The 27,254-nt window shown below is 31.7% G+C and overlaps 1 protein-coding gene across 5 annotated transcripts in view; it reads left to right on the plus strand.

Annotated features, from left to right (window-relative positions):
- Window positions 1–27,254, plus strand: part of SPAG16 (sperm associated antigen 16) — a 1,132,889-nt gene that overhangs the window by 11,214 nt on the left and 1,094,421 nt on the right. For 4 of the 5 annotated variants that reach the window (XM_079132512.1, XM_079132513.1, XM_079132514.1 and 1 more), the window contains exons 2-5: window positions 4,072–4,118; window positions 5,528–5,623; window positions 14,611–14,729; window positions 21,444–21,581. In XM_079132512.1, the coding sequence (XP_078988638.1) occupies window positions 4,072–4,118; window positions 5,528–5,623; window positions 14,611–14,729; window positions 21,444–21,581 (400 nt within the window). Of the gene's footprint in view, window positions 1–4,071; window positions 4,119–5,527; window positions 5,624–14,610; window positions 14,730–21,443; window positions 21,582–27,254 lie in introns of those variants that run through there. The other variant, XM_079132516.1, reaches the window with a different exon arrangement.

Genomic DNA, 27,254 nt, shown 5'->3' on the forward strand with positions numbered 1-27,254 from the left:
ATTATTTTTTTATTTTTTTGGTGCTGGGGATTGAATCCAGGGCCTTTTGCTTGCTAGGCAAGCACTCTACCAATTAAGCTATAACTCCAGTCATTGGCCCATTTATTGACTGGGTTCTTTGTATTTTTGGTGTATAGTTTTGTTAGTTCTTTATGAATTTTGAAGATAAGTGCTCTATCTCAAGTGCATGTAGAAAAGATTTTTTTTCCCATTCTGTAAGCTCTCTTTTCACATTATTAATTGCATACTTTGCTGAAAAAAAGCCTTTTAGTTCGAGTCCATCCCATTTATTGATTCCTGCTTTGATTTCTTGTGCTTTGGGAGTCTTGTTAAGGAAGTCTGATCCTAAGCCAACATGATGAAGATTCAGACCTACTTTGTCTTCTCTTGGTGCAGGTTCTCTGGTCTAATTCCTAAGTCCTTGATCCATTTTGAGTTGAATTTTGTGCAGGGTGAGAGACAGAGGTTTAATTTCATTTTACTGCAAATGGATTTCCAGTTTTCCCAGCACCATTTGTTGAACAGGCTGTCTTTTCTCCATTGTATATTTTTGGCTCCTTTGTCTAATATGAGGTGACTGTATTTATGTGGTTTTGTCTCTGTGTTTTCTGTTCTGTACCATTGGTGTACCTGTCTGTTTTGGTGCTAATAGCATGCCGTTTTCTTACTATTGCTCTTTAGTATAGTTTAAAATCTGGTATTGTGATACCTCCTGCTTCACTTTTCCTGCTCAGGACTGTTTTGGCTATTCCAGGTCTCTTATTCTTCTAGATGAAGTTCATGATTGCTTTTTCTATTTCTATGAGGAATGTCATTGGGATTTTAATTGGAATTGCATTGAATCTGTATAGTGCCTTTGGTGGAATGGCCATTTTGACAATATTAATTCTGCTTATCCAAGAAATGTTACGGGGCGCAACTTAAGAACAGACCGATCACCACTGAGAAGTCCAAATTTGAGAGTCTTTATTAAGCTGGCCGGCTGACTGTCTCACACAATACCCCAAAAAATGGCTATTGGGAGAACAGCCCCAACCACAGGGTTGTAGGGGTTCTTATACCAAAAATTACATTAATCATAAGTGTCTGTTGCTATGATTTGAAATTACACATTAACATTATGAGATCATCGACAGAGGGGGAAGTGGGTCAAAATGACCCTTACCTAGGTACAAACTAAAGAATGGTTACTAACATCCACACAATCACTGTTTACATGGTACATTGTTTAGGAGCAATAGGAATCAAAAGAGAGCAATTCTTTACTACATAGGAGTTGCCATTGTATATTATTAAACATGTCACACCAAGTAACTGATGATGGGTACAGAGGTGGGGTGTTCCAATGGGAGAAGCTCATTTCCTACATAACATGGAGTCTCAGAGCAAAATGGAGTCTGTTTAGTCATTTCTCCTAGAGTCTGGCCTAGAACATTCTCATGGAGCCAGATCTGTCAGCCCATCACAGAACATGGGAGAACTTTCCATCTTCTAAGGTTTTCTTCAATTTCTTTCTTTAGTGTTCTATAGTTTTCTTTTACCCCTTTGGTTAGATTGATTTCTGAGTATTTTATTTATTTATTGAGGCTATTGTGAATGGAGTGGTTTTCCTCATTTCTCTTTCAGAAGATTCATCACTTATGAATAGAAATGCATTAGATTTATGCATATTGATTTTATATCCTTGTACTTTGGTGAATTCATTTATTAGTTCTAGAAGTTTTCTAGTGGAGTGTTTTGGCCTCTAAATATAGAGTCATGTCATCAGCAAATAGTGACAGCTTGAGTTCTTTCCTATTCATATCCCTTTAATTTCTTTGGTCTAATTGCTCTGACTAATATTTTAAGGACGATGTTAAATAGTAGTTGTGAAAGAGGGCATCCCTGCCTTGTTCCAGTTTTTAGGGGGAATGCTTTCAGTTTTTCTCCATTAAGAATGATGTTGGCCATGGGCTTAGCATTGATAGCCTTTACAATGTTGAGGTATGTTCCTACTATTCCTATATTTTCTAGTGCTTTATGCATGGAAGCGGTGCTGTATTTTATCAAATGCTTTCTCAGCATCTATTGAAATAATCATATGATACTTAACTTTAAGTCTATTGATGTGATGAATTACATTTATTTATTTCTGGATGTTGAACCAACCTTCCATCCCTGGGATAAACCCCACTTGATCATGCACTATCTTTTTAATATATTTTTTATGCGGTTTGCCAGTATTTTGTTAAGGATTTTTGCATGTGTGTTCATCAGGGATATTGGTCTAAAGTTTTCTTTCCTTGATGAGTCTTTGTCTGGTTTTGGTATCAGAGTGATACTAGAATCATAGAATGAGTTTGGAAGGTTTCCCTCCTTTTCTATTTCCTGGAATACCTTGAGGAGTATTGGTATTAGTTCTTCTTTAAAGGTCTTGTAGAATTCAGCTGACGTTTCTTGATTCTTGATTTTACTTCCTGTGCTTTAGGAGTCTTGTTGAGGAATTTGGTTCCTAAGCCGGCGTGTTGGAGAGTTGGGCCTACTTTTTCTTCTAGTAGGTACAGGGTCTCTGGTCTAATGCCTAGGTCCTTGATCTACTTTGAATTGAGTTTTGTGCAGGTTAAGAGATAGGGGTTGAGTTTCATTTTGCTACATATGGATTTCCAGTTTTCATAACACCCTTTGTTGAAGAGGCTATCTTTTCTTCTGTTTATGGTACCTTTGTTTAGTATGAGATAACTGTATGTATATATATATGGGTTTATTTCTGTGTCTTCATGTCTATTTTGGTGCCAAAGCATGCCATTTTTGTTATTATAGCTCTGTAGTGTAACTTAAGGTCTGGTATTGTGATGCCTACTGGTGAAGCCTAAACTTCTGAGTTTGATTCCCAATTCACTTGTGCCCTAGCTTGAAACCTGTTCCCTCTGATCCTGGATTTGTAAGATGGAGATAATAATAGTTCCAGCCTCATAGACAAGGTGAGGATAAAATGATTTAATACATGAAAAACCAGTAGAGCAGTGCCTGGCTTCTATTAAATACTGTGTAAATGTTATCTCTTATCTCTTCTTGTTACAAATAACAGAGGTGTCATATACCCCTTTAGCTAAGTATTAGAAAATAACAATTTTTTATAACTAGCAGCAAAATGAAAAATAGGCTAATCTCATCTTTGATTTTCAAAACCATTACTGTGCATTAAAGTGTTAAATTCATAACTTTTAAACTTGACATACTGTGTTAGTATAATAATTTAAAAAATGTAAATCTACCAACTAAAATCAAAATCAGAACAAAAAACACTATGGTTGTATTACACTATTTATTTTAATGTAGAATATTATCTTGATGTTTTTATTATTAAGGTTGCAATTTTTGAAAGTCTTATGGCAGTGCTCTTAGAATTCTTTTTGTTAGAATCATTTCCATTGATAATTAACTGCTTAAGCATTTATAAAATATGAATTTTGATTACCTTTATAGTTTATATTTGCTTAAAATTTAGGGACTCTTTCCTATAAATTAAATTTAACTAAAAAGTTGAGCCATGTAAGAAAAATAGAGATTTAGGCAAATTTTATTGAGGAAAACATATGAACATATATTTTTCACTTTATTTAAATATTGGTATGACTTTTGTTTTTTTCAATCACAATATTTTATGCAAAATAAAGTGATGTTGTATTGTAAATAATTGATTCAGGAGCTCTGGAAAATTCGGTGTGGGTAAAGATAATTTTTTAACATTTACTGTTTTCATATCTCTTTCTAATTTATATTGTCTTATTATACTTTGACTATTCTTGTAAAATATTTGGACTCAATTTGGAAATCATTAGATTGTAGTTAGACAGATATAAATGCAGTTTTCCATGAATTTGGGTTATGTAAAAAATAAACATACTAATTAAAATATTTTATATCTAAATTTGTAAGCTACATGGAGGAAAAACTTGTTTTGAAAATTACATTTATTTATAAACTTCCTGATGAGGTTTTTGATCCAATATTGTATTTTAAGTGAAATCAAATTTTAATATGATAGTATTATTCCATATTTTTTGAATTTAAACTTGACAAGATATTCAGAGGTTACCATAACTGAAGCGTCTGAAGATGATTATGAATATGAAGAGGTAATTTTTAAACTCTTAAGTATTTATTCCATAAATTGATGGCAGTCATTCTTATGATCTGTTTTATTTTCTGAAACATACAATCAATTTCCCTTAAAGGACACTAGTTTTTAAACTGAAGTTACCTATTATCAGTTGGTTAAGAATGAGATGAGAAAATTTTATTTAAACATTTAATTTGGCTAATATACCTTATTCTCTTGGTTTTTCTATTAATTATTCTTCATATTCAGTTCCTTATCATTTACCTTATGGATCTATACTATAGACTGTCAAATATTTCCCATCATCTATTCTGTTATTGGTAGGAATTCCCATACTCCACTGTGGAGTTGGAGCTCAGGACTCATGCTTCCTTCCAGCTTAACTGTACTTCTGTAAAATATGGTTCCTGTCTCAAAGCTTTCCTTTAATTAAGTGTTCCCATGAGACCTATCATTACTTCTGAGACTTAGAGAATAAAGTAACTTGTAGATGACAGAAGCTGTGAATGAAACTATATGAAAGCAAGCCTGGCAATATGTGACTGGATAAGCAATAGACAGGTCAAACAGGGGAGACAGGCTTTTGTCAAAATGGAGAGTTACTGAATGGATTAAATACAAAGGGCCGAAAATAGTTTTCAGCACATAAGAAAGATGTGATTAGTGTTAACTATCCTTAGTGTAATTATTATCCATTGCATTCTTCTAAGATCTTAATATCCAATGAACTTTTAAAATAATAAACTAGAGATTTACTATTTATAGTTGTTATGAAAAGTAATAGAGAAAACTCGGGATGGAAAGAGATTTGTGGCATTACGATAGCCTAACTTTTTTTCCCAGAAGAATTGTTAGATTGTATTTGTCTTTATAGGTAAAAACAGTTGCCTACAGACTAATCTTGAATTTATTAGAAGTGACATTGAGTGACCTTTCATAAGGAAAAAAAGCTGTCTACTTGTTACCTATTTTTTATAGATCTTTAGAATGATATGATATATATATTTCTTTGATGCTTTACTTTGTAAGAATTATTATTTATGGAATGAAATATAGGAGTCTCCCCTTATCTGTGACTTCACTTTCTGTGGTGTTAGTTACCCATTGTCAGTTGTGATCCAAAAATATTAAATAGAAAATTCTAGAAATAAATAATTCATAAGTTTTAAATAACTTTTATTGTAGTATATTATTATAATTTTTATTATTAGTTATTGTTAATTCCTTACTTTGCCCAGTTTGTAAATTAAGCTTTATTATATATTTATATGTATGGGAAAAATATAGCACATATAGGATTTGGTACTATCTGTGGTTTCAGGTATCTGTAGAATGTCTTAGGACGTATTCCCTGTGGATAAGGGGGAACTATTTTGTCACTTTATATTTCTGCTCTCTCCTCCTATCCTCTTCCTCGTGTTCTAGATACCAGACGACAATTTCAGTATTCCAGAAGGTGAAGAAGATCTGGCAAAAGCAATTCAGATGGTCCAAGAACAGGCTACAGATACTCAAATTTTGGTGAGTACCAATATCAATATTGAACACTGTCCTATCCTATAGTTTAGCACTAATACTTTTTATATGAAGTTTTTAAAATTTTGATTCGTTGTACACAAATGGGGTACAACTATCATTTCTCTGGTTGTACACGATATAGAGTCACACCATTTGTGTAATCGTACATATACATAGGGTAATGAGGCTTGTCTCATTTTATTATTTTTCCTTCTCCCCGCCCTTCCCACCCCTCATTTTCCTCTATACAATCCATCCTTCCTCCATTCTTGCCTTCCTCCCACCCCTGTTATGTATCATCATCCACTTATCAGAGAAATCATTTGGCTTTTGTTTTTTTGGGATTGGCTTATTTCACTTAGCATGGTTTTATATGAAGTTTTGAAAATCATTTAAACTTTAAGTACTTTGTTAAATGATGCACTATCACCTGCTTTTTTTTTTTTTTCCGTTTGTTTTTGTTTGTCATTGATTCTTCACTTAAAGTAAGCAGTCTATTTATTCTCATTTGGATTGTCATTATCCACATCATGGCTAATCTTCCATGACTCCAACAAATGACACCTTCCCTCAGAACTCTGATTAATCTCACTGGACATTAAACCAAAAATGTTCAACGCTCATGTTCAGAATATGGTATGATATGCAGATTATCCAGCTAGTTTTATAAATATTCGTGTCTATTTTTCATGGAAATATTCAGCTTATGGGGGAATGCTTAAATAGAATTTTCCTATAAGATGTGTAAACCAATTTCAGTAAGGAATATTATATGGGATGCTTTTTGATTGTAGTAACAAAACATGTAAGATTGATGACATATCTGTAAAATTAAAAACTCCATTTAAAATTGATAGTAATGTAATGATGTTACCAAAAATATTTAAAGAGCTTTCTATTTTCATGCCAATATTAATTAATTAAAAAGGATATTTTTGTTTAGTTGAAAATTTGACTGCCTCGGTATAAGAAAGTATGTGAGACATTATCCCATATTAAACCCTGTTTCAGTTTTTCCATATTTGGTAGATTTGCTTAGTCTAGAATTAGCCTTCTCTCCTAAATATCTACCTATTCAGAATTGGGAAAGTAAAAACTCATAAGGAAGATTTCATGAAGTCACAATTGATTTATACTGTTAAAAATGGAAGGCTCAAGGTGCCGGGGATATAGTTCAGTTGGTAGAGTGCTTGTCTTGTAAGCCAAGGCCCTGGGGTTCAATCCCCAGCACCTCCCCGCCCCACCCCCCCCAAAAAAAGGGAAGGCTCCATGTCAGAGTAAACTGCATTTTCTAATATATCCTGTGGATAGGTTCTTTCTAGGTAGCCTCAAAGTGAGGTCTTCTACTACATAGACTTCTTAGTCTGTTGGATTTCTCAATGCAGTAATTTGTACAAATAGTTTTATTATTTATTTGTGTTGATTGAACCTAGAGGCATTCTACCACAGAATTACATCCCCAGACCATAATTTTCTTTTTTATTTTGAGAGGGCCTTGAACTTGCGATCTTTCTGCCTCAGCCTCCCAAGTAGGAATTAGAGGTATGTGCTATTGAGTTGTAGGAGGAGTTTGAAAATAGAGCATTTTTGTTTACTTCTTTTTATGTGGTGTTGAGGATCAAACTTGGTGCCTCACACATGTAAGGCAAGTACTCTACCACTGAGCTACAGCCCCAGCCCATTTGAAAATAGAGCACTTTTGAATGAATCATCTTACCTCTTACTTTGTATCTTTATATAAAGGATACTTAAAAATATTTTTTGTACCAGTCATTTGTATTGTATTTGGGAAAGTTGATGTGTCTGATACAGTGCTTGGAACATAGTAGGTACTAAATAGTTGAGTTAGTGAATGAGTAAATGAATCATGGAAAGAAAAAAAATTAAAAATCAAACTGTAAAATTACTTCTTTGCATCTGATATCATGCTAGAAGGTATTTGTAAGTGCAAAGATAATTAAAGGAGGACAGTTGGGGAAGAAATACTATAAATTATAGTATCATTCATATCTGTTGAACCTAATATCTATAACTCTTCTTCCATCTAGTTTTTGGAAGCTTTTAAAAAATCATAACCTTTGAAGAATTAACTTCTATGGATTTCCGGATTTTAGTTTTTTTTTTTTTTTTTTTAAACACGGTTATGAGTTCTTTGGTTCTTTGGAGGAACAGAGCTACATGAAAAGTGCATAGAAATTGCCCTTATGCTATTAAAATTAAGTATGGATTCATTTTATCTTAAGTAGATATGTGATTTTTTTATAATTTCTTTTTTATTTTAATCTCCAAAAAAATAGCTTTGAATTGTGGCTCACGCTTTCTGTTTTAAAGAATATTTATTTCTTACAAAATCAGTTTTCTTTCATTATCTTATTACATTGCTTATAAACAAGATATATTTTCTTATATGTTAGAGGATGCAGTAGGAATGAGAGCTTTAAAATTTCTTTTAAAGATGACAAGTAAAAGGTCATGGTACTATTAGAAAAGTTAAGTAGAAATACTGTGAATATTCTTATTTGTTAAGAAATTAATAAGGACTATTAGTAAGTTATAATTTTTAAAAAGTTTGTTGATGCAGACTACAAGTTGAAGAATTGATGGCATGCTTTATTTTGAAGCATACTTTAAAAAAATTAAGTTTATTTTTAATTGATAAAAACAGTCCCAAAAAACCAAAGGCTGAATGATCTCTCTTATAAGCGGATGATGATGATACTTTACGGGGGTTGGGAGGGAGGCAAGAATGGAGGAAGGATGGATTGTACAGAGGAAAAAGAGGGGTGGGGAGGGGGTGGGGGGAAGGAAAAATAACAGAATGAGACAAACATCATTACCCTATGTACATGTATGATTACACAAATGTTGCAACTCTATTTTATGTATAATCAGAGAAACAACAGTTGTACCCCATTTGTGTACAATGAATTAAATAAAAAAAGAACAAACAAACAAAAACCATAAAAATTATGTGTATTAGTGGGATAACATGATATTTCAAAATCTGTATACTTGCAATGTTGAAATCTGGTTAGTCATACCTATCTTCTCAAATATCATTTATTCTTGGTAAAAACTTAAAATTCTTCTAGCTTTTTGAAATGTACAGTATATTATCGTTACCTGTAGTCACATTATATACCACAACTTGTTCCTAACTATAACTTAGTTATCTATTGATCAGTCTTTTCCTAAATTGTGTATTTGAAACACTACCTGTTTTTTTAGTAGGTGCAATGGTCTGAATTCTGAATAAAGTGTCTTTTCATTATATTTGAAGTGATTCTTGAAAAATTTAATAGGAGACGTTATTAGTTTAACATTTGGGTAAAGTTATGCTATCAATTGTTTCTTAAATCTGAATTATTTTCCAAGTCTTACTATAAAGATAGGAATATATACATATGAAAACACATATACTCATACATTTTCTTCTGTATGTATGTGCACATTTCTGAGATATTTTTGTGCAGTTGTATGAAATGAAAGGACTACTTAAGTTTAAGCTGGGTTACCCTATTTAACTGTGAGCCTTTTAATAAGTTATGCTATTGACGTTTTTGGATGATTCTTTAGCATCTTTGGTTCTTGGTTGTTTTGTTAATTTCTGAGGTCCAATCTCGAAGGTCCTTTATATTGCCATCATTCTATAATGATTTCCAAGTTTTATAAAATTAGAATTTTAATCTTGAAGGATATAGTAGTAAGGTACCCAAGTCATATAATTGTGAGATTTCCTGACAGTTCCCTCCTCCTCTTCCTCTTTGTCTCCTTTCCTTTTCCTCTTCCTCCTCTTCTTGCACCTTCTCCTCCTCTGAGAATTTAGGTAGATTTTAGGCATTTTTATAGAATATTCAAGAATTTTTGGAGAAGACTAATTGACAATAAACCCAGACTATATTGTTGTTTAGCATATTTATCAGTAGTTTTCAAAGTATTGTGGGAAGTCTGTTTGAGGTCCCCAAAACCCCTCTCAGGTTTTTTATTTTGCCTTTTATTTTTTAACTATCTGCCTGAGATAGGATTTTCTTCATATAGCTCAACCAAAACAACATACCACAACAGGTTAAATATAGAGGAAATGCTTTTTCCCTAGGCATTAACGAGATTTGTAATACTTTATAACAGTGCCGTTCTTCTTAGTAATTATTTTCTGTTTTGGAAAATGTAGTTATTTTTCATAAAAAATATGTTAATCTATATTAGCATGTAAATGTTTTATTATAAAGTAAATAAATATTTTAAAATTTAATTTCTGATATGATAAGTCTTGATTGATACAATCTCACATAAAAATGCTTTCTGGAGTCTTTGATAATTTTTAACAGTGTAAAAGTTTTTTGGAGATTATAAAGTGCAAGAAGTTTTAATGAACTGTATTCTAAGATAATTTTAGTTATCATATTTTTCCTTGATAAGAAATATATTGGTTAACAAAAGTAGTCTAGGATTAGTAAATTTAGATTACTTTTATTTAGACCTTGATCTTCTGTGAGATCAGTGTAATTATTTTAAATTTTATATATCATAATGTTAATGAATTAAAAGTACAAAATAATTTTCATTACTTATAAGGTTCAGTTTCTAAGTCATAATAAAAAGAGCTATTTGTCATTATTGAGTTTCCATTCTCTTGATGTACACATTTAATTTCAATTCAAAGAACCAGGCTCCTTGTGCTCAAAGCCTTACCTATAGACTGACTATCCAAGCTAGTATATTTGGCTTAAGGTGAATTGAGGAATGAATGTGATCAAGTCCCAAATAAAATGAGTTTTATGTTTTAAGACCACTTGGATTTTTTTTCCCCTTTGGTACTGGGGATTGAACCCAGGGGTGTTTAACCACTGAGCCACATCCCCAGCCCTTTTTATTTTTTATTTTGAGACAGGGTAAGATCACCTGGATTTTAATGTTATTTTCTTTCTCACTAGTCAACAAGTTTTCAGAGGAACCCACTGACTTTAGAATGGTTCAAAGTAAGCTAATTTTGGTATGTGCAAGTCAGTGCTTCTGTGCAGTTCTACATTCAGTTAGTTCTTATATTCTATAATAGTTTTTGTCTTCATCTCTCCTATCCTTTTCCTCACCTTCACCCCTCACTTTGTCTCTTAGATCTGTGTTTTGTCTTCTCTCATGTGAGCTACTGCATGCAACTGGTACTGTGCTTACTTCAGTTCCTGCTTAAAAGATGTTTCCAAATGCAGATTTGAATTTACCTCTTTTCTACTTAAATCCCATTGTCACCACCCTTCTACTTGCCTTTGCCTTTTTGATATTCTTACTGTCTTTTCAGCTGTATCTTTGGTCCTGCTGTGCAGATCCTGAGGACAAATAAATTGAACTGTCACACCTTGTCTTTGCCTCAGTTCTTTTTCTTGCCTTGAATTTCCTTCTATCCTTCTTTGCCAGTTGAACTTCCTTGTCTTCTATGAAGTCAACTTGAGTCTCCTTAAAAACCCTCATTTACTTATCCAAGGTAGTGAAGTACTCTTCTCCTTTATATATTGCTTTATCTAGCAAATCTCTATAGCAATAGAGATACAACACAGACAACTGTACTTAGAAGAATGTTAATTTTAGAGCTGTCATTGTAAAATTAAGTTGCATACCAGAGCCACTTTTATTTATACTCAGATTTCTGAGTTTATAAGAGTAGAATATTTTTAGTAATTCAGCAATCTATAAAGTGATGTACATTTTTGCTAGCTTGTATTCCTTGCTTTTTTGTGTGCTTATTTTGAGGAGTTTTATTAACCTCATATTTTAGTTACAAAGTCATAATGAGAGTTGTAAATAATGTATAATTGAGATAAAAGTGCTACTTAAATTACATAAATATGCATATTGGTTGTGTGTATGATATCAGTATAAATTTATGAACAGGCCTTTGTAATCTAACCTTATCATAAACAGAAGAGTTCTGTATTGTAATGCTTATTTTTTACTCAAGCAATCTTGGAATTGCTTGAGATAGGACAGTGTCTTGGTGAATTCCTAGCACCTTTCACAGTGTGTAGCACATGGGGGATGTTCATCAAATCTATGTTGAGTAAATATTTTGTGTAAAAATACAAGAGACATTTATGATCACATTATAGCTTGGGGAGAGAGAGAGAGAGAGAGAGAGAGAGAGAGAGAGAGAGAGAGAATTGTATAAACGCAGAAGGACTGTGGGGTTAAGGCATAGGCCAGGATTAGACATGTTAATGTATAAGTAAGAACCATAGCAGTTTAAAGTGGTTGTACTTCTGTTCCATATGGATGTTTCAAGGTGTGTGTTTTAGATATGTTCAGGAAGAGATCAAAACTATCCACTATTTAATTTGTTTCCACACTGGTTTATATGACATAGTTGCTTTATCTAATTTGTATGTCATTTGCTGAAATATCTCCATGTTTCTAGACTAGATATCTAAAGATGCTCTGTCAATAGAGTAAATGTTTTAGGTTTTGAGAGCCATCAGCTGTCCCATGTAGTGCAAAAGAGCCATAGACAGTATGTAAACAAATAGACATACTTGTGTTCTCTTAAACTATTCATGAGAATAATTAGCTGACTCCTGATAGAATTGATAGAATTCCTTACTTTCATTAGAGAATACAGCTTCTTCAATCACATAGTGCTTCTGAAAATAAGGATATTTTAAAAAAAATAAAATTAAGAGAATCACAAGGTTCCTACATTTCTCCTCCTCCTCCTCTTTCTCCTTCTTTCTTCTTTCTTCTTTCTTCTTTCTTCTTTATTATTCTTCTTTTCTGTTATGTGCCCTTGGAAGGGAAAGTTGATCTTCTTATTGAGAGAATCCAATCACATTCTTGCCTCAGGGCCTTTGCACTAGATGATACACTATTTGAAACACAAGTTATTCTTCCTTTTTTCCCATATTTGTGCTAGGATAGCACTTTATCCAGAGCTGATCATAATTCTAATGGCAATTGCAAAAGTGCCATGTTAGTATTTTTTTTTTTAAATCAGCTATATACAGTTCATTCCTGTGTTAGATCCTAAAATTCTAGAACTTATTTGCTTGTTTAGGTATTAATGACTGGACAAAGTGAAGCATTTTATAAATGCTTGTTTGGAGATCTATGGTGGACTTTTCACAAAGAAATCAATCTCAATTGAATCACCACATCATAATGACAGATTTGGAATAAGGTGCAATTGAAGATACTAAAAGTGAAGGTCAAAGTATTATCAAGGAAACAAAAATTCCATTCAGCCTAGTGTGTTTGGCAGAGAAGTTATGCAGGTGGATTGACTATATAATACAGCAAAGATGAAAACTTCAGTTTAAAAATGCATAATTTGTCTACTCTGGTATTCCTTCCAACTGATGAAATTTCAGGAACTTTCACTGAAGGAAAGTCACAAATACCTGAAGAAGCCAGTGAAGTTATTGATTGGCTTGGAAATGTTTATGTGTGTGGTAGGATAAGAAGACATTTTGCAGTGATGTTGCTGTACAATCACCAGTATCATTTCTGCCCAATTGTGGTCTATATATGAATGCATGATGAAGGGATTTCCGAGTATTCACAACAACATAGCACAGTGTGGAGGTGGGGAAATTTCATAGTGAATTTTAATCTCAGTGATATCAAATCACAGAAGAAATATTTCAAATCATAGAAGAACTTCTGAAAGAGCAGTGCCACTTAGAAAATGAATGTGAACATGTTCTCTGAGAGTTATACCTTTAAAGTTTTCAACATGATGGAAAACTTCAAAATATACTTAATGATTGTGAAAGTCATCTAGCTCTTATGGACTACATATGTGCAGTTGCCTATAATCTATCTTTGTAATGTGGATTTTCTCATTGAACCTTTTCCTGTTTTTTGTTTTTTTATTCCACTATGTTGTTAACATTATTATTATTTTTTACTACTCACTCTCCTATGTATTTCATCTTCACATGGTTTCCATTATTGGAGGTCTACATTTTGCAAAGAATTTTAGATAACTAATTCATTTTACACATTTTTGGCAAGTTTGGTTCTGCAAAAGTGCATTATAACATTATTGACTTTGTAAGCATTGAATGTTTGTAAAAACCTTGAAACTTGCTCAGTAAATGAAGAGGTGTCCTTTTTGTACATGTGCATTTGTGAAGAATGTTTCTTGAGATTGTGGCTGTTTGGGTCTACATATGTGTTTGTGGCTCATCCTGGTTTTTGATTGATTTCATCAAAAGTTTGGGATTGTTCATGATAGTAGTTCACATGATTGCAGTTATAAAGCTGGGTGCACATAACTACCAACCATAGTAGTATATGTTTATATCTTTTGCTTTTGACCTATTTCTTTATGAATACATTTATCTGTTTATATTATTTATACTTGTACAACTGCCCTTAGCATACCTAAATATGCTAACAAAAATGTTTGTTATTATTGCCTATATTATTGTGTAAAGTGGCCTTTGAAGTGTTCTGTCATGATTTTCTCAAATAAATCATTTAAAAATGTAAATAAATTTTTTTTAAAGAATTTTTAAAAATTATTTTTTATAATTATATTTTGGGGATTTTGATCCTTCAGGATCTTATACCTTAGGAATTTTGATCATACTGGATTTCAGTATTTGAGATTGTTTTTTTGAGATTATGGCTCAAACCCCATATATCAATGCAGTCTTCCTCCACCATTATAAATGCATGGCTATTAGCCTATCCATGAATATTCTTGCCTTAAGCTTGCCTCTCTCTATCTTTAAGCCTCTCCCCACTAGGCACTTGATACTCTCTGCCATGCTGTATATTTTGTATTTAGTCATTCATAATCTGTCTTCATTCACTTGACTGTCACATATGAGGACAGAGACTTGTTTTCATTAATGCTTTATGCCTAGAAATTAAAATAGTCCCTGACATTTAATATTTAAAAAAAAAACTGCAAAAATGAATGAATGAATAAAAGCCTATTTGTGCTTAATCAAAGCCTTTATGTTTACAAAATTAATAATTGTGCATGTATATTTCAGGAGCAGAAAACAATTCTTCCTTCAAGGCATGCAGTACCTGAAGTAATAGAAGACTTTCTCTGCAATTTTCTGATCAAAATGGGAATGACCAGAACTCTTGACTGCTTTCAGTCTGAATGGTAAACAATTGTGTGGGTAAATAGTTCTCTAGAAATGGTAATAGCATTTACTATGGGCACTTTCAACTGTTTTAAAAGACTGTGAAGTGATATAACTGACACAAATGGATAGAAACCTTTCCTATCTTCACCTCTGAAACCACAGGACACACTCATACAGACAAATAAAGGCACAAATAAACAATCATGTATCAGTTGCCAAGAAATTTCCATTAAACATTTTTCTAAAATATTGAAATTAACTGATTTTCAAAAATCAAGAAAATTGAATATCACCTGGAATTATATAACTAAATATTTTTTGTGAAATATTTTCCTACTATTTTTGTGTAATTACTAATGGTATTGTTTCTCACACTTTGGCATGCTATTGACAGCATTATGTTGCTTACTTTATGTATTGTTAAACACCTGCCTTTCCCTTCTTATATACTTGATTGATTCTTTTTCTATGTATATTGTTTACGTTAGAAGTAAATAGCATTGTATTTTCAAATATAATCTAAAAACAAGATTTTTCTGTTATAATTGAAAACTTAAATAACTTATTGATTATGAAAATCAGCAGGCATACTGTTTTTATTCCTTTGCTATATCAATAAGATCACCAGGCATATTTTTGAATTCCTGGCATTTAAAAAAATAATACTATTAAATGATTACAGTTGAAATATATTTGATCTTTAATAGTCATTGTATATTGTAGGAAGATATAGAAGATATAAGATGTATATATAAGATACATACAGATTAATCTATACCATTTTGGATTAATTCCTGATTTTAAATAATAGGGATAATTTGCAATATTTTACTAATCTGGTTGTGATATAATTCTAATTTTGTTATTTTCCATCTCATCTACTGAGGACATGAATATAAGAATAATCAGTTTCATTGTGTTTAAGCATACTGCAAATGAATAAATTTAATGAGAACCAATTTTCATTAATACAGTCTGAGAAAAAGATTTGAGTTTGGTGGTAGAAAAATAATACTGTTTATTTTAAAATTGCAAATTGTGTGAATGATTTTAAAAAGTTCCTAAAATTAATTATAGATGTATTAGAAAATACATTTTTATAAAAGTAGGTCAGTGATTAATTTGCAAATGATTAGTGAAATGAGAAATTAATATGATTCAATTACCTATTTATCTTCTAAGAATGTGTTAGAACATGTGGTACTTAACATGTTAGGTCAGTTTGAAGTGTGAAATGATTCCCTTAGAGAAATATCTATCCAAGTAGACTTTTAGTAATTAGATAATTGATGTCTTCCTTTAAAATTGAACACTCTGAATTGATGATATGACATTTTAGGAAACTATGAGATTATTGGGATGTAGGTATACAATTTAGTGTAATGTTGCAGTCAGAAGGTAAAAATTGTATACTTTGTCTTTTTATAATATGAGTTTAGTAATATTGTAGATCAGATAATTTTTATCCTTATCTCTAGCTGCTAGTTTAAATCCCTAGCTGTTATATTCACACTATATTGGATCATTATTTCACATAAAACATTTTCATTTTGATCAGAAACCTTTACCTATACTACATAATAGGGTTATAGGGATATTTATGTATTATTTTCATCATCATCTAAGTAAAAACTACATAGAATTTATCATTGCTTTGAATTCACTTGATCTTGCAAAAGGAAACAAAACAATGATTTTCTGTTGTTAATTCATTAAAAGCAAAACAAAACAAAATGAAACAAAAAACTGGGCAGTAAACTTTGACGTATGTTCTTTCAATTCTCAATTAGTAAATTCTTTAAATCCTGAGTCAGAAAACTAAGACCCTTTGGCCAAATCTGACCTGCCCTCTGATTTTATAAATAAAATTTTGTTGGAATATAGCCATGACCTCTTTTTTAGGTATTTGTCTGTGACTGTTTTCATGTAATAAAAGAAAAGTAATTAGTCACAACTATATAGCCTACAAAGCAGTTTTTGCAGTTTCTAAAATTTTAATTTTCTGACCCTTTTCAAAAAGAGTTTCCAATCCTTGCTTTTTATAACATATAAGTGGATGTATTAGGAATTTGCTGTATGTATCACCAAAAAGTTTTCACTCTGGGTTTAGACAATGCTATTTTTATGTCTATTTTAGGAATACTCTATGGACAATGGTAATTTACCCTGGAGGAGGGCAAAATTGAAGAGGTGCATATGTCAGCCATCTCCCTTCCTAACTGAACTGTTCTCCTGACTCTTAACATGTTCAGTTTTCATTCACTCTAAATGTACATACTTGGCTCTTTGCCTTTCCCTCTTATTAGCACACTTACTCTGACTCTCCCTTTCTAGCTAATGTTTTGAAAACAAAATTTTTAATTTATTCTTTCTTTTTTACTTCATATTTTAATCCTTGCTTCTTTCTAATTTATCCTCTTTTCCTACCATTTCAGTGAAGGTAGGGTGGTAGTAAAAATTCTATCAAAGGTAATAGGGTGTTTACTTGTGACAGTTAATTACTAATTTAATATACTTATTATAGAAGAGACTGTAAATTAGGAGTAATTTTTTTTTATTTTAAAAAGATACATGTTGCAGCTTTCAGCCAATAAAATTTGGCATAACATATAATTATTCAATTGTGGGCAGTACAGTTACAACTTTCTAGGGATGGTGAGATATTAAAGGGCAAGACTAGAATTAAAATTGCCCTTGCAAAAGCCCTTATGTTCCCAGTATTGTAGGACGTATGTGTGGTGATTTTGTAAATGATGGACTCAGTAAATATCATACAAGTACTTGTTCCTTTGTCATTTAAATTTATTACTGTTTCTTCAGTTGATGAGTTGGCATCTGGTTATGTTTCAAATAAGAATTAAACACAGGAATATTTTGACTCTTCTGTTAACTCTTAATTGTATTGTACTATGCTAAATTTGAGCCCTGTAAATATATCTGCATAAATTTATATACTGTGATATCAAGAAGGCAGCCTTATAGGTAAATATTAAGTTTAAAATTTAAAGCAAAAATAATATAGTATTCATTAAATGTGGAGGGTTTAAAATACTAAGAGAGCTTAAGCTTATCACTCAAAAATTTACTTTGTATCATTTTATTGATGTTTCTCCCAACAATTGTATGTAGCAAATAGCTACTAATATATCTTCATTTTATGTATGAGGAAATGGTAAACTCGTTCATCACTAGGACATCTGCCTCAGTAAGTGTCAGCAAGTGGCAGAGTCAACTCAAACCAGATGGATTTTAAAGACCAATCTCCTAACCACAATGCTATATTGTTGAATTGTTCAAGGGAGTCTTGAAAAAAAATGAGAAAGATACTTTCCAGCTTGACAAGAGCCAAAGAAAATTAAGAAATGCCTTGATTTTAGAGTTCAGATTTGTGCCTATTTTCCATGTTGGCGTGAGGAAACATGGAACTTCTGTTGAACTTTTCAAATGTACTGTTTCCTGTGAGGGGCTGTCTATCATGGTATTGGCAATTCCAGTATTCTCAGTTTTAGCAGTAATTAAGAGAATTTTGTCTTTGTTGGTAATATACTTTCCTGTTTCTGACAATATGGAGAAAAAAATTTTCATTTGATGCGTCTTACTGTTTAGGTGACCTTTTCCCTGTTTTTTTATAACCTGTGTCTTGGGTGCCATTATGCTGGAAAATTGATCCTTACCTGTCTGACACTGTTTATATCTTTACTGGTATTTTATCATGCTTGTTCGGCTTTTGTGGTGGTGGTCTGATACTCTGGTATGTACACAAATCTTGTGAAAACTATAATTTCTCATGAAAATGCATACCTATTCTCCATTTATACATAATTTTAAGTAGTATATAGACTTATGGTAACTACAAAGCACATTAATATAATGTAATTTTATTGGCAGTTTTGTTGGGAATAAATTTTGTTTCCTAATAGTTATAACAATCTTTTTCTACCTGGACATTTTTTTCCAGTTTTATTCTAATGATGAGGAAATAAGGAAGAAATAAAAGGACCAGGGTATTTCTTCCAAATAAAACAGCACATATATGCAAAAACAAACAAACAAAAAGCTAAAAATCTTAGGAAAAATGTAATAAGATTTTTTCAGAATTATATTTCTGGAATTTGTGGTTAAATTTTACTTATAGTACCTTTGAAGTCTTAATTCTTGTTATTTTGTGCATGGAGGAAATTTTGTATGATGAATGATTTTGGAATGCCCTAAGGTAAATGTCATATGTTATGTTTTGCCTTGTGCTTCTTTTACCACATTTATTTTAATAGTATTTAATTTAGAGGGCAACTGTTAAGTCACTTTTTGTCCTCATAGATATAATTTCTTTGTTGAATTTTTTGTTTCTGCATTATATAAAGCAAGTTGCTAAAAATCAATTTTATATTCAAAAAACTTTGTGGTCTAGTACTTCATTCAATCTCTATGTCTTCTCTTGAGATAATTATAAATCACATATCAAATAGAGATAAAATAATTAAATTTATGATTAAATTACCTATTTATTTTATAAATTATGAAAATAGTATAATACATTGATATAATTATTTTAACCTTCGGTATATTCCATAAGGGTCTTCTTGCACGTATTTTGTTACATGAGTTATATAACACAAAAAGAATGAATTATTGAAATGTAATGTTAATTTATGGTTTGTAATATGAAAATACTAATTTAAACTTTTTGATACTTAGCTTACTTATAATAATCTTTGTAGGGATTACTTTGTTAATACCTTTATTATGTAAAGTGTTTTTCTGTGTTGTTTGTTTTTTAATTTAGCTTTATTGATTCTTATATATAGTGATTAAAATTAATAATTATTTACAATCTATCAATAATGTTCTGATGTTTTATGTTCCTTTTTATTGTACTGAGGAAAAAGGAAGAGGAGTAGCACCTCCCCCTTTACCCACCTGCTGCTGTGTCCTCAGGCCTTCTTTCTTACCTGTCACAGATGCTGAATCATGCAGGTGGCTGTTGATCGCCTGCCCTATTCTTGTTGACTATATTCCAGCTCTTGTCATCTACTCACGGACATTATTGCTCCTGTATTTGTCTCTCTCTTTCTTGCTTATCATTTTTTTGCCTCGCTGCTGGGTCATTCCCATAAGTATGCAGATGTGCAGTCATATCTAATACATTTAAAAAAAAAAAGGAAAAATGAAGCACCCTGAACTTTATTACATCCTCTTTGAAGTTCATCTTGATTTCCTAGTTTCTCTTTAATGGCTTGTTTCCTTGAAAAAGTTTGTTGCCACGTTCTCATTTCTCGTCCCCTTTCATCCTGTTGCTTAGCTGAGTAAACGTTTTTTTCAGTGACTTTCACATTGCCAATTCCAGGGATTTGATTCTCAGTACTCTTTCAAACTCCTGGCAGCATTGGCACCATTATCTGTTTTTTCCTTCTTCAAACATTTCTCCATGTGACTCCTGGCCACAGCTTTGTCATAGTTTCCCATTAGTTCACCGACCTCTTTTCTCTTAAATTCCTTTGGTCGTATTTCCTTTTTTTTTTTTTTTTTTTTTCCCTTCTCAACTTTGAAATGATGAAGTGTTTTATGACTCAGTTCTGTCAGTTCTGGGACTTCATCATTTTTCTTGTTACATTCACTGTCTATCTCGTCTCTTCTGGGCTCATGACTTTAAGTAGCATTTATGTACTGAGGTACTCATATTTAAATTGCCTATCTTGACCTTTTCCCTGAACTCTTGACATGTATGTCTGACTTTCATCTTCACTTATTTGCTAGATATGTTACATTTAACACAGATGGAATCAGTTCCTTGATTCCTCCAATCACTCATTCACTCATTTATCCCCTTAGTAAATAGATGTCTGTTGCTTAGACCAAAACCTTGAAGTCCTCCTTGACTTCTCTCTTTTGCTAAAACCTGACAACTAGTTGATCAGAGAATCCTGCCATCTCTACCTGGACAGCACTTCTTCTAACTCAGCTGGTACCCACTTTGTTCAGCCTACCATTCTGTCTCTCCTGGACTAGTTTCTTATTCTGTGCATGCTCCTTTACAGGCTGTTTCTTCCAAGCGACTCATCTTTTTATAACAAATCTGATCAGTGTTACTTGTTTCAAAACCTTCCCACGGCTTCAATCTGATTCAGAGTGAAATCTCTTTCCTCATTAACTCTCTGCTGTCTTCTGCACCTCTCTCTCCCACTCAGTTGACTCCAGCTTCACATACTCTCTATATACTGGTGTTTTGCTCTTTTTTGTAAGTGCCAAACATTTACTTGTTTCTAGGTCTTTGCATTTACTATTTTCTAGCCCCAGATACTCTCCCATAGATTCACATGGTACTGTCCCTCATTTTCTTAAAGCCTGCCCGAATATCACTCTGCTTGCTTGTCATTCATGACCACTATATATATAGAACAGATCCCTTCCCCTCACTTTCTCTTACCCTCTTATCCTGCTTTATTTTATTTCCTAGAATTTATCACCATCCTCACTTAGTAGGAAACTAAACTCCTTGAGATAGTGACTCAAACTGTTTTGTTAACTTTACCAGAGGTCCAGTTATATTTTATATACCACGATTCATTAATACTTTATTTTAACAATATCTTATGAATAGTAACATTTTAGTTTACAAATGTAATGTGACAACTAATTACCATCAAATTCTTTGAGACTTAATTTTTTGAATTGCATGTGAATTAAGGCAGTTGGAGAGAAATGACAAAGTCTTTTGTTTGATTCCATTCTAGGTATGAGTTAATACAGAAGGGAGTAACTGAACTTAGAACTGCTGGGAGTGTTCCAGATGTCTACACCCAGATTATGCTTTTAGATAATGAGAACAGAAATTTGAAGAAAGACTTAAAGCACATCAAACAGGCAGCTGAGTATGTTATTTTTAAATGACTATTTTTTCCTTTTCATTTTGGACTAAATAAAAATGAGTTGAATGAAGCTGATATGTGTAATATATGAGAACTTTCATTCTGGAGAGCTGAATTATATTTAAATTCTACTTATAAAAAATGTGGAAAGTTTTACTAGCAAATTAATTGAACAGGTGACCAGAATTCTTACAATTGTAATTCATTGACAGAGTGGAATACAGAGTGTTGTGCGGGAGTTGGTTAATTTGTTATAAGTCACTTCCTTATGTATTTGTAATCATTTCATAGTTTGTAAAATTTTCTCCCATGAAGATAAGTTAATTTCTGGAATAATAATGAAATTCTAGAAAGTAGAGTGGAAGAAAGGAACTAGTTTGTTCATATTAAGAAGAATTTAGACTTTTGACAATTTCCCAAAAGGAATAAAGTAAAACATGGACTTAGGGTGATAAGTAAGTTTATCAGTTGTAACAAATATACCATTTTGGTGGATGATGTTGATATTGGGGTAGGCTATGCATCTGTAGGGATAGGAGGCATATGAGACATCTTAGGATCTTCTAATTTTTCTGTGAACCTAAAACACATTTGATTGACATGAGTGAAATTGATTAAATTGTTTATTTTTGTATAAATATGCCATAATGAAACTCATCATTCTGTATAATCAAGATTGTTGCATAAAGAAAAATGAAGGAAAATATGAACTAACTATAATCTTACTGACCTCTGCCACCACTGTTTCCATTTTGCTAAATAACTTTTTGGACTTTTCTCAGTGAATGTACATATATATGTAAATGTATTTATACATGTTTATGTATATGTGTGTGTGGGTAACTTTTAAATAAAACTATAATAATGCCTTATATTTTGTAACTTTTCATTCAATAATATATGATAAATATATTTTTATGAACACAGATTTCATTCTAAAAACTTTTTAAAAATTCCTGAAAGAAAATCTTTGTTTTGTTATTTTCTGTCATAAATTTATGCACAGAGAGAAACTTAGAAGAAACCAAATTTTTCCACATCTTTTTTTCTTCTAAAATCAGTGGAAGACATGCAGTTTTGTGGAACAATAATAGGTAGATAGTGTTATTCTGGCAAAGAAATATGTGAATATGTTGACTTGGGGAGAATATACTCATGTGAGACAGTGTTATATGAAATAAATCAATGCTTGGATATGGAAGAGAGTTCATTATTTAGTCATTCTTTTCGATTAAACATTGAAGAAGAGGCTTTCTGTGTTAAAGAATCACATTAACACAAAAATTAGCTTAACATGACTGTTATATATGTTATAATTATATATTTTAAATATATTTGAAAAATACTTAATAAAAAGAAACATAACTTTGTTGCAAAATAGAGGAAAATTTTTAAATAAGCTTCTACTTTTAAAAATTATCAGTAAATGAAAAATAATTTCTACGATTGTTCACTCAATTTTTAGGAATGTGTAGAAATGTTTTTGCCAGGTTGTTTTTGCCCAATATATGTATTTCATATTATCTGTGGATGTGCTATTTAGAGTTTTACATGTTACATAGATTTGTATGAATGATTCACAAGTAAATGTTACTAGAACTAGTATTCCCTCTATTCTTGGTTCCATTTCTCAGAAGTGGTTTATATTCCTTGCCTGGATGGTCACAGTGATTTTGAATAGATACCTAACAGATATACTAGAAATTTGAGAGAACATTTTCAACTGTACTGCCTGGCATACTGTTTCAGTTACTCATTTCTTTTGAATTATGGCTTGAGTTTGTTAGATTTTTTTGGGTAAAAACAGACTTTATGCAGGGAGTTTTACTACCATAATATTAAATAATTATTGATTGCTAGATGTTTATTGAATACTATATTTAAAAATTATCATCAAAATTATGTAAACTGTCACTCATGCAGATTATTACTTTAATGTTAAAAGAAGCTATAATTATATCACTCAATTAAAATTTTGCTTGTTTGCTAACATATAAACTTAAAATTTTAATTTCAGTGGTTTATGTTTATTCCTTAACTTTTGCCTTATTCAGTATATTTAAAATCTCAATTAGAAAAGGAAAATATTTGTTTTAAAAACATGGTAAATTTGAAGGAAAACTGCTTGACTCTTATAGATGCTTAATCATTACTTTGTTGAGTGAATATTAAACATGATAAAGTATATCTCAATACTTTTAGTAACCAGATACATTCTCAGAAAATGAAGAATGAAATTTTGTAAAAAGTCTACCAAAACTTATCATGCTACAAGCTTGCCCCAAATTGTAATGTTTCCTGACCCAGGTTTTTCAGTTTGACATATGAGTGTATTTTTTTCAATAGGAGTTAGTTAAATATAAGATTCTCTTTATAGAATTTGATCTGTGTTTGCCATTTTAGGTTAGGCTATTTCTTAAAATAACTTTATATGTAGAATACTTTAGAAATAGTTAATTTTTAAAATGCCAAAAGAGTCAGCTTACAGATATGTCTTATATTGCCCTAGATTATACTGGTAGCATTTAATGAACTATTGAGAAAACTGAAGGAGAAATTCATAACTGTAAATTTAATATTTATCCGGGAGAGAGTAACCATAGAAAGAGTAATGAATATAAACTACCTAACTTGCCACTTAATAACTCAGTTTTCTTATTGTTAAACTGGGAATAATTACAGATAACATTATTAACTTCTAGAGAGTGAAGTGATAATTAAATGAGATAATCTATGTTAAAGAGCTATGTGAAATCACAAAGTGCTTTGAAATGTCAGTTATTACTATCAATATCTAAAGGTTGTCATCCCTAGGTTTTAAAAAAATTGTCACATCATTAATATTTTTGAAGTTCATCTATAATAAAGAGTGTAGGAAGAAATAAAAGGGAAAATATTTCATGCTAAAATATCATTTGAATTTCTGTAATTGATTTGAGGAATTATCATTTTTCCTGTTATAAGTATTCTCAAGTCCTGAGCAATAGAGGTTCCCCTAATACTTGTTACAAATATTAATTTTCATTTAAAATACAAAATTTTGAAAATAATTGTTGAGAAATTTTCTTTATAGATTATTTACAGAAAAGTATTACTAAAAAGGATTATTGTCATAGTGAAGGTAAAAGGATCTTGGACACTGGGGTAAGTTATAAGTAATGTTGATAACCTTTCTTGCAAAAGGAGAATTTAACTTTAGTTTTCTAATGAAGCATGGGCCAATTGTTATCTTATATGCAGAAATCTAGAAGTAAAGTGATCAGCCCCACATTTGCAGAGAATTGGATGAAAACTAGAAAACATAATTCGAATTCTAATTTCTTTTACTCTTAAGGTAATATTTCAAAAAATTTATTTGAGAGTTGACATACTAAAAGATTCACATTATCTGAGGTTCATAAGTAATACTTTTGAGTTTTGATTAGAAACCTGTTTGCTTTATTTTACTGCCTATTTTAACTAGCATTTTATATCTTTTTCTCTTGTAATAGACAATGTAAATAAACTGATGACTTCTGAAAGTGCCTGTGTACTTGTTCTTTAACTTGCTGTAGAATGGCTTTCATATCACCTTTTCTCACATGGCCTTCTTGGACAATGAAGTACTCTTTGCTACTAAATATAGCAGTCCGTTTTCCAGTTCTTGTGTGTTCTTCTTTTTATTCCTATCTTCCTTCATCTTCTGTGGCAGCATACTGTTCTGCCCTTCTTTCTACCTTTGAACAGGCTCCTTCTACTTTTATTGCCTCCATACTGTTATATTCTTGTTAGTTTACTAACTGGACTGATAACCACTGATAACTCCTGACTGACTACTTGTGGATACTGACAAACCTAAAGAGTATCAGTTAGTGGTAATTGCTAGGAAGAAAAATAACACAGGCAAAAAAGGCAGAGATCATTGGGGTGCTTTTTCATGTAGGGTGGTGAGGGAAGTCCTCTCAGATATCTGAAGAGACTAAGGGAGAAGGCCATGTGTAAATTGGGGAGATGGAATTCTGGTTAGGAATAAAGAAGGGGAAGTAAAAAGAATATGATGGGGACAAGTTATTTTGTTAGAAGAGATATAGCATAGAGCTCATGTTGGTTACACAAATGGTTAGTGGTAGACACCTTTGATAGAATTTTGCTTCCCTCCACTTTGAGTGGAATGTGAAGCTAAAGAATGATTTTGAGTAGAGTCATAGTGTGAGCAGGCTCCTGCATGGAATATAGACTGGGTAGAAAGACATTATGGAAACAAGGAGAACAGAACCTTATGGATTGACTTAGCTGGTTTACTGCATAGTAATGAAATCAGGCAAGCTTCATGTGGGACAATTAGTTTCTTCCAAGGACAACACTTGATGATATTAATATCTGCATTATTAACCTCATGTACACTTTGGTTCAGAACAGATAATTGATCAGGAATTGTGGCTAAAATAACACAACTACTTGTTGCTTTGCCATTTATTAGGTAGAAGAATGTAATTATTATTCTTCCTCATGTGTAAGTGGGGTAATATTTTCTACCTTTTGTGTAGCACAATGTCACATAGTGAGTACTCAATAACAGTTAAATCAGTATTCTGTGTTAGGGCACTTTCTCCTTTCATAACAGTATAGTTTGTGATGATTAGATGTACATTTTATTTACTTGTTCATTTTCTGTAGAGTCTTGTAAACTTGAGTGAGAAGATCATGCTTGCTTTATCCATCATTGTACAATGAACATAATGCTTGGTATATATGAGTAGATAGACATCATCATTGTTATTTGCATCATCCTTGTAACTAGCAGTGGCAGCAAGTATCACTGAATAAACAAGGGTGGTCTTTTTACAGATTAAAAGTCAATAATTATTTATTTACATTCATTAAATTTTAAATTCTCAAAAATATACAGCAATGAAACAGAATAGAGATCCTAGAAGTAAATCCATGCTGTATGGTCAACTGATCTTCTGCACGGGTACCAAGAATACACACAATGGGTAAAGGACAGCCTGTTCAATAAGTAGTGTTGGAAAAAGTGGATGTCTGCATGCAAAAGAATGTATTCAAACCCTTGTCTTACACTCTACACACAACAATCAACTTAAATGGGTTAAAGACTTGAATATAAGAACTGAACCATAAAGCTCCCAGAAGAAAATAGAAAAGCCTCATGATAGTGGTAATTGGCAATGGTTTTGGGTATGACACCAAAATTACAGACCAAAAAAAAAAAAAAAAAAACCCAAAATCCAAAATAAACAAATGGGACTATATCAAACTGAAAAGCTTCTGTTCAGCAAGAGAAACAACAAAATGAAAAGGCAACCTATAGAATGGGAGGAAATACCTGCAAATCATGGTGCTTAAGAGGAGTTCATTTACAAAATATATAAGGAACTTCTATAGGTCAATAGTAAAACAAAAACAAAAATAAAACAAAACTAATAATCTACTTGAAAAACTTGAATAGACATTTCTCCAAAGACTTTATGTATCAAAACCTGCTTAATAATAGCCACTGTGGCCTCTGTGCTAATTTCATCTCTTAACAAACTAAGCTGTCCCCTTCATGTATTCTTTTTTGAAAATTTTTTATTCCTTTTAGTTATACATGACAGGAGAATGTATTTTTACATATAATCCCATTCTTATGGTTTACAAGATGTGGAATACCATATATTCTTTATACTTATCTTT

This window comes from Sciurus vulgaris (assembly GCF_902686455.1).
Source record: "Sciurus vulgaris genome assembly, chromosome: 3".
Taxonomy (NCBI): Eukaryota; Metazoa; Chordata; class Mammalia; order Rodentia; family Sciuridae; genus Sciurus; species Sciurus vulgaris.